The sequence below is a fragment of the Papilio polytes genome, unplaced genomic scaffold, assembly GCF_000836215.1.
Source record: "Papilio polytes unplaced genomic scaffold, Ppol_1.0 DF824069.1, whole genome shotgun sequence".
Lineage (NCBI taxonomy): Eukaryota > Metazoa > Arthropoda > Insecta > Lepidoptera > Papilionidae > Papilio > Papilio polytes.
This window is the reverse complement of record NW_013525135.1, coordinates 59,688-67,559: the sequence shown is the minus strand read 5'-3', so window position 1 is coordinate 67,559 and position 7,872 is coordinate 59,688. Positions and strand designations below refer to the sequence as shown.

Sequence of the window (7,872 nt, the reverse complement as noted above, 5' to 3'; positions counted from 1 at the left end):
AGGACGTGTACGGCGGCAGTGTATACTGACCGTGCTCGGCTTGCGTGAGGAGGTGCTCCAGGCACAGCTCGGACACTGCCATGCTATCTGTGTCGCGCAGCACATCCAATACTATCTTGTTAATATGTGGCTCAAACTGTAATTCGGGTGTATTGTCATTTATAACACTGAGAATTAGCAGTGCGGTGGTTACCTCTTCATCATTCATCACCTCTTTTAAACTCTCCCGCAGAAGTATTTTATGTTGCACATCTATTATCCCTTCTTTCACTATTGATTCTGAGAATTGTTTACCCCCAATTGCAAAGTTCAACAATGTCTTGCTCGTGAGCAATCTGATCTCTGCAAACTTGTTGTCTCCTAGGGTTTGGGTGAGTAGTTTCAAGAGTATTGCAGGCCCATTGTTGTCTAAAATAATATTTCTAGCAGCATCACAATCACAACACAGGTTGCCGAGAGCCCGACAGCACTGCTTGACGACTTCCGCAGACTCCGCACTGATGTCCTCACTGACAATGTTCAGTAGGGGTTCCACATACTCTTTCTGAGCGTACGTTTGTCTTTTAATGTCACATTTGGCGAGTTCAGCGATGGCATGTACGCACAGCAGTACGATATCTTGCTCGCTACCCTTTAGAAGGGTTTTAAGACATGAGGATATATCATTCTCGTAATTTTTCCCCGCGCCAATAATTTCGTTTAATTTATCTTTTAATTCAATGATATTAGTCACATTTTCAAAGCCTATGGCTTCAAGAGGAGTCGATTTATTTGCTGATGACCCTGCAAATGTTAACTAACAGTAAAATAATATAAATGATAATATAAACATGAAAATACTAGAGCTCGCACCATCCATGTCGGAAGACATCGATATATTAAGGGGTGACTGTGATTTACACAAGTTTGTTTTCTAGTTTACTCATTATTTTATTAACTATTCTATTCAAAAGACTCTTCAAGAAAATCGAATGAATACTTTACACCAAGAGTACAATATACTTTGACATCTTCTGTCAATTTTTTGACATTTGACAGGAGGTTGAAAGGACGTCTAAGTTTTGGAGCTATAATATATTGTCCTACAAGATTGTTTTGGCAGCCGGCAAATTTTATAAAGTAGGAAGTGAAATTTAATGTCAGGGTAATAGTGACATAAATTGTCAGTTCACTTCGCGTCATTCACTTTACGCATTGTTTGTTTATAACGCCATCTATTCATAACATTTACACAACTTCTTGTCGTCAATTCATCGAAGCGGTCGCGGCTGCTTTTTAATTTGTCATCTGTGTGGCTTTTTAATGTTATTCCATGAAATAAAGTGAAGTGTTTAAAAGTAGTGCAAGAGAGTTTTTTTTAAGTGGGAGATTTTTTTATCGCTGAGAAGAAGTAGGGGGGTCCAGTAATTTCATTTGAAAATGTGAATCATCTTGTGCCTGTTGCAATCAGAATTTGTTACCATCTGTTATTAACGAAATTCCCTACCTCTCAAGGCGACGCATATTTTTAAATTTGTAATTTAAAAAATTTTTATATACTAATTGACTTTAAAATATTTTGCTGAAAATTGTTTTATTTCCTATTCCAAATTGCAGTGACCGATCCTTTATTATAACGTATTTTGTGCACCTGGAAGTATGGCCTTCTTGACATAAATTTCATATTACGTATTCAGGAAATTACTGTGTGTACTCATTAATGTATCAAAAACTAATTATCTGATGTTTTCAAAAGGCACAGTTCAAACTACACCACATAGTTGTGCGTTGATAATAAACAACAATAAGTAAGATTTCTATTATTCTGTAGATGAGCGCGAAGTAATACTATTTCTAATATGTTAAGACTATTCCTTCCCTAACTGTCTCAAGCAATGCACTCTATTGCTAAAAGTTTACTACAAAGATTCTTTAACTATAGAGCCTTCTTACCGACAGACGAAGTCTGGGGCATTTCCTAGTTACATTGTAAGGTACAGGTACTTCCTTTACAGTTTTCGTTTTCGTTTTCAAAAGGGAAGAATTCCCCTTTAATGCGGACTTATTACCTTGCTGGTAACCCTAAACGCTCAGAGGCGCCATCCTATCAATGTCAAAAAGCCTTGTGGAACTATACCAGGAAGCAATGTCGTTCTACGTAACTTACATCACTATTTCGGTTTGTAACCAGAATATTTTATAATTAAACCTTCCCATTTACGAATGATCGCTAGTTGAATTTATTAAATTTAGTTTTTACACAAATGTACAGGAAGCTTTATAATTTAAAGTTTGTAAAAGAAGGGAAAAAATTAAGTAATGTTTTAAAAATGATGTGGAATTTTCGGGTTAACTGTCTATCCCCCCCCCGTCCCTCCTTAAGATTTGTAACCCAAGGTTTTACATTTTCCATAGGGCATATACTATACTTGGACATCTATACCCATGGCGGGGATGGCGAACCTTGGGCACGCTACAATTTTTGCCACCTCACAGATCCTAACATTAATTATGTACAACTACAAAAAAAAATAGTAAATGTTATATGGGTTGCGAAAGCAAGTGCTCCCTTCGCTACGGAATATGCCTAATAATTTACCCTGTTAAAACAGTGGGTTTCTATTTTTTTTTACTGAGTGAGGCCTGGCCTGGAAAAGTGCTAACTGAGCATAAGTATGAAATACACGTGATTATATTACACTAGCTATTGCCTGTGTAATATCCAAGTAAGTATAAAACAAAAATCGTTAAGTTCTTTGTACACACAGCGCGCACTTACCGATAAGAACAAATAGTTATTGTATTTATAGTGCGGCGGCGGCGCTCAGCTGTAACGAGCTGTTGATAAAGTGCGACAGAGCTGCCCTCGGGCAACCCGCCGGCAGCACACGGCCAGCTCGCGGCCCGCTCGCGGCCAGCACGCGCCAGCATGCGCACAGCGCGCCTCGCGACCGCGATCCGCCTGGCCGTGGCGGTGCAGGCCCTCTGCGTCTGCGCACCAACTCCGCTCAACAGCCAACACTTTACATACGAGAAATTACACAATTATGGACTAGGTAAGCGAGTCATGTGAGTACATCGTTTACAACTAAGCGTCCGAGATATATTTGTTTACGACGATCACATAGAAACACATTAATTGTGGTCTTTTTTTGGTACGAGGGAGAATCCTAATAATGATGCCCTGCTTCTGGGGTGGAACAGGATTATGACAACGGGAGGTTTTACCCACTAAAACCCCTCGGTGGCCATATTCTAGTGCTATTGGTGGGGTTCCGGCATCTCCGGCGGGACGCTGACGTTCATTGCTGGTTGATTGGGAACGAAAGTTCACAATATACTGCCCGCGCGGGTAGTCCGAGTGATCATTGATTTCGTTATTTTCTAGCCCAAACTATAGACGTGTGAATTTTGGATACGCGTACCCGGAGCCGCTGCGGGGCGCGCGGGTTTCGGCGGCAGGTGCAGGGGCGGGGTACGTGCGCGCCCCGTACCGCAGCCTGTACCAGGGCGCGCGGCGCCGCGGCGACCGGCGTGTGTATATGAAGCGCTTCGACTACGCGGCCAAACCCACCGGACACCGCATCTTCTGCCAGACCATCACCGACTGCGAGGTGCGCCTCCGCTACTCGCTTTCCTTTCTTATTCTTGCAGAAAGATAGGCATCGCCAAAACTGATTTGGTAGTCTTCGCTCAGCCGACATAAGAATATTTACAAATGTATATTTTTCGATGTACGATTATGCAAGACGCGGGGAGGTCTGAGGGCTGAAGGTCGGAGGACGGTTGCAGATCTCGCACGTGGCGATAGAGACGGGCGCGGGCGAGGCAGTGCCGGTGCTGCTGCGCGGTGGCGCGGGACACCGCCACCTCAGTGCGGTGGTTAAGGCGCCCGCCGGCGCGCCGCTGCGGGGCTCGCTCAAGGTTTACTGCCGCGGCCCGCCGTCGCCGCCGCCGCAGCGCCCTACCTTACTTACCTAACTCATCATATATGTACACTATCGTTTTGAAAAAATATGTTGTATTACAATATGTCCCTTATTTTGTTTATAAGATTTTCACATTCCTACAACTCATTTATGTTATGTTATATATTCCATCGTCATCAGACACTTTCACCCTGTTCTGTTATTTAGTTAGTTATTTACATAATTTCAAATTAAAAACGATCACCCTGTATAAAGTGATGTTGTTAAATCGGATATCATTCAAGGGCAAATGGCAAGAACATATTGTACACGCTAAGGTCGACTAACATAAATGTTTTTTGTTTATGATACATAATTAAATAATTAACATTATCTTGTTTTATTAGTTCATTAGTCGATCACCTCAAATTGTAGATAATTAAATGTATAAAACAACCAAATGACTCGCTCATCTACATTCTACACCCACTCGTAACACACAACAATACGCACTTGCCAGTGCAATCAAATATGATATGCACATTATATAACATTTTACATGTAAAATCGGGTTTAATTAAAACCTAAAAAGCAAAAATAAGTGGTCCTAAAGAAAGAAATGATCTTTGTAAAAACACGTCTATGTCTACATCTCGCAAAGTCCTAGGGAATGGAGATACGCTACCGCTAACTATAACCTGCAAAAATCGTGGGTTGCGGAAGCTATAGCTGAGGGAGATCATGGTCCTATACGGGGACTTCAAATTTAATTTTGCGCGCTGGAGGAGAGCAGCACAAGCAGCACAGGTCCACGCGGGGTCTGTGGTGGGTGCGGGATGCCGGCCGGGGAATTGCGCACAATTAAAGAGGCAACCGGAGCCCGCGGGACTGCACCGGTTAAAACCAGCTTAGTCAATCTACAGGACGACTTACTACTTATCCAGCCGGCATATTGCCCAATATATTTATCGTGTGCAAGTTTCTACTGATCTGTCTTCAGTACCTCCTTTTTTTCCTGTACCACACTTCTTCTTCTTTCGAAGGTCGACAATAGTGAGGGCAATATTTACTCACGGAACCGCAGCACAGGGTAAAGATCGGGTCTATCCGCACCACTGGACTAGGTTCCAAATATAAGAATTATAGAAAACGGTACAGAGAAATAAAATGTTGTCTAAAGCAAAATTATGTTGCAAGAATTAGTAACTTATATTTCTTAAAATGTAAGCTCATAGATATTAAAGTTATTTGTTAAAGTCTCCGTGGCGTACACTTACACTGAACATCCTGTATGCGTAACAATTATCAACTATTACAGCGCCATCCAATAATAACAGAGATGTGACGGCCATCTTAAATCACAAGTTCAGAGTCAAAGATGAGGATACCCCGCCACCACTTGTGGCTCCCGTCCGCTGTCCGCCAATAGTGCTCGCGCCGCGCACCACGCACTGCGCCCCACGGTACGTGCGCCACGCACTGCGCACCACGCATTGTGCACTACGCACTGCGCACCATCACCATGTATCTGTGCGGGATATCACAGTTTTTTCGGCGCCAGAGAATCATCTTAGAGAAAGCAAGTAGCACAGTTTTATTTATTTTTAGACATTTCAAACTAGAGAGTATTTAATTTGACACACTTTTATTTAGCTATAATGTAAGAACGGCGCGTTTTTCACTTAATATTAATAACAAACATGACTTAATCAGATTTACATCCTTCTTTCGTTATAGAAGAAATATTCATTCGACGCCTGTCTTGTTTTCGTTTAAAGTTGTGAACCGTTGGTTTCAGAAGTAAACATTACAAGTATTATTTAAATACTTCATGTCAAGTTATAAAAACTTTATTTTATCGTTTACAATCTTAAAACTTTCGATTGAAATGTTCTAATGACAATGAAAACCTTTGACATTGAATAATAATTGTAGTTTTTGTTATTTCCCCAAAACCATTTTTTTTTAAATTTATTCACTCCCTAAAGTAGATGGCGTTAAAATGTAAAGCATACAGACAGTAGTAAGTGTAGGGTTTTTTATGTCATAGACTTACAAAACCTTTTTTCGAGTTTGTTGACATCCTACGTAATAAAGAAATTTGTGTTTACGCTTCATTATATTAGTCATCTCCCCTGCCTTATCCTACTCCCGTAGGGTCGGTGCGCCGGATTTTCGTCCTCCAAAGCACTCAATCATCCGTCATCTCAGTCATCACTCCATCATTTCATTATATTAGTACAGATATAATTACAAAAATAGATATATACTTGCTGCAATGATAATAAAAACAATATCAACTCAGCTAGGCGCAGCCGCATCAACACCGCGCAGATCTAGACTCGGCGCTTGCTCGCTGCGCACTGCACAAGACGGCTACGGACCTATGGGCCAGATAAACTTGTCGCCCTATATACAGTATCAAATGCAATTTTTTAATGGAACTATTGGTTGAATTAGGATGGCTACGAGTCGTAGTCTACGATAAAATTTTAGATTTCAGTTCTACACATACATTTACTTCAGTGACTGAGGGTCAGGTAAGTACACGACTTGCAATTTACGGGTCCTGGGTACGAATCCCGACACCTATAAATGCGTCTCTCGATTTTCGAATTTCATATGCACGATTACCCGGCGCTCTTACGGTGAAGGAAAACATCGTGATACAATCTTCACATAGATAATATCTGCTAATAAATGTGTGTGAAATCAACCATCAGTGACCAGCGCGGCTGACTGACCTGGCCGCCACTAAAGTGCGGTGAGCTCCGACAACCTCAGTGGGGACGTATAGTGAGGTCATAATAATACATAATATAAGTACATATTTCATGTTTTAAAAAAGAGTTCTAAACACATTATTTTTAAATAGGCAGGAGACTAGCCTTTGCCCATTACTCCGTTACGCGGAAAAAAAGCAATAGCAAGTAGTCTATGTGTTCTTCCAGACTATGTCCTATATCTGAGCCAAATATCGATATACTTCGAGCCTTTTCGAAGATACCTTCTAAAGACCATACATCCATCTAAACTTTGAAATCATATTTATCTTACTAATATTATAAATGTGTGTGTTTAGATGGATGGATGAATGGATGGATGGATGGAGGTTTTTTAGGGTTTGTAGCCTAAACGGCTGAACGGATTTCGATGAAATTTGGCATATATGTAGAGAATAGTCTAGAAGAACACGTACTCGGCTACTCACTTTTGTTTTTTTTTTTAATTTAGTGCGGACGTAGTTGCGGGCGAAAGATAGTTTATAATATTAGTAAGAAGTAAGATGAGTGTACATAGGTATCTTTTTTTAACATAAATAAACCAGCGCTTGGCTACGATTCCACCTAAGTTAAGTGAAGTCGCGACCGAAGGTCTAATTTAATTTTTAATTTAGTTATTTGGAAAAAATCATTATTATACCACAGTGTCATTCAGTGACCACAGCCACAGTGCAGTGCTGTGGCATGCTGTGCTGTGCTGTGCTGTGCTGTGCTGTGCACCAAAAGTTTCGGCTAACACTTTGTGTTATATTTAAATTTAAATCTTCTATCAATTTGTTCGAAGGGATCATTTCATTAATTATGTTTTTGTACCTATTTTACATTCCCTACTTTTCCTTGGCGACGCCAATTAGTCATCACCATTTACCATAGCAGCGATTCCTCGGCAGCGTGTACAGTGTAAACACCGCACATAACATTATTTTACATAACCAAAATACATTTAACATACTTCACTTTAGTTTCGGACAACTTCGGGTTCTTGGGTTTTTTCAACCATTAAACCATTTAGCCGTAGTTTGTAGAAATAATACCATACATTCCCACACGCCGCGGTACGCTGTAACATTTCGCATTACGGTATAATTAAACTGTAATAAAACGTCACCTCAATAGATGTTGTTGGCGAGACAGTTGATGTGTGTGGTGTTTACGTAGCTAAATCCGGCGAGCAGGCGGTCAGCCGCTCCTGGCGGGCTGCC

The 7,872-nt window shown here is 40.9% G+C and overlaps 3 protein-coding genes across 4 annotated transcripts in view; 2 read left to right on the top strand and 1 right to left on the bottom strand.

The window, feature by feature from the left end:
• LOC106100067 overlaps positions 1–1,069 on the bottom strand; it is a 3,455-nt gene extending 2,386 nt beyond the window's left edge. The window contains exons 1-2 of the mRNA XM_013278806.1: positions 853–1,069; positions 31–783 (exon numbers count right to left, since the gene is read on the bottom strand). Of these exons, the coding sequence (XP_013134260.1) occupies positions 31–783; positions 853–871 (772 nt within the window). The 5' untranslated portion in view covers positions 872–1,069. The remainder of the gene's footprint in view (positions 1–30; positions 784–852) is intronic.
• A 900-nt stretch (positions 1,070–1,969) lies between these two features.
• Positions 1,970–4,280, top strand: LOC106100130. 2 transcript variants are annotated; one of them, XM_013278871.1, is made up of 4 exons: positions 1,970–2,158; positions 2,790–3,048; positions 3,368–3,593; positions 3,772–4,280. In XM_013278871.1, exons 2-4 carry the CDS (start codon positions 2,909–2,911, stop codon positions 3,958–3,960), a joined length of 555 nt encoding a protein of 184 aa, XP_013134325.1. In that variant the 5' UTR covers positions 1,970–2,158; positions 2,790–2,908; the 3' UTR covers positions 3,961–4,280. The 2 variants fall into 2 exon arrangements, with proteins under 2 accessions (XP_013134325.1, XP_013134326.1); XM_013278872.1 differs by lacking the exon at positions 1,970–2,158 and adding an exon at positions 2,512–2,705.
• Positions 4,281–5,240: 960 nt separating this feature from the next.
• The window catches only part of LOC106100197 (uncharacterized protein ZK1073.1), a 16,395-nt gene continuing 13,763 nt past the window's right edge, over positions 5,241–7,872 (top strand). Inside the window, exon 1 of the mRNA XM_013278970.1 lies at positions 5,241–5,466. Coding sequence (XP_013134424.1) covers positions 5,410–5,466 — 57 coding nt within the window. The 5' untranslated portion in view covers positions 5,241–5,409. The remainder of the gene's footprint in view (positions 5,467–7,872) is intronic.

What these genes read in the sequence shown, in the direction of transcription:
- LOC106100130 (XM_013278871.1), top strand. Translation starts at nt 2,909, where the DNA reads ATGCGCACAGCGCGCCTCGCGACCGCGATCCGCCTGGCCGTGGCGGTG. An exon ending in GGACTAGGTAAGCGAGTCAT is followed by an intron (nt 3,049 to 3,367) that starts GTGAGTACATCG and finishes GTTATTTTCTAG; the next exon opens with CCCAAACTATAGACGTGTGA. An exon ending in AGACCATCACCGACTGCGAG is followed by an intron (nt 3,594 to 3,771) that starts GTGCGCCTCCGC and finishes GGACGGTTGCAG; the next exon opens with ATCTCGCACGTGGCGATAGA.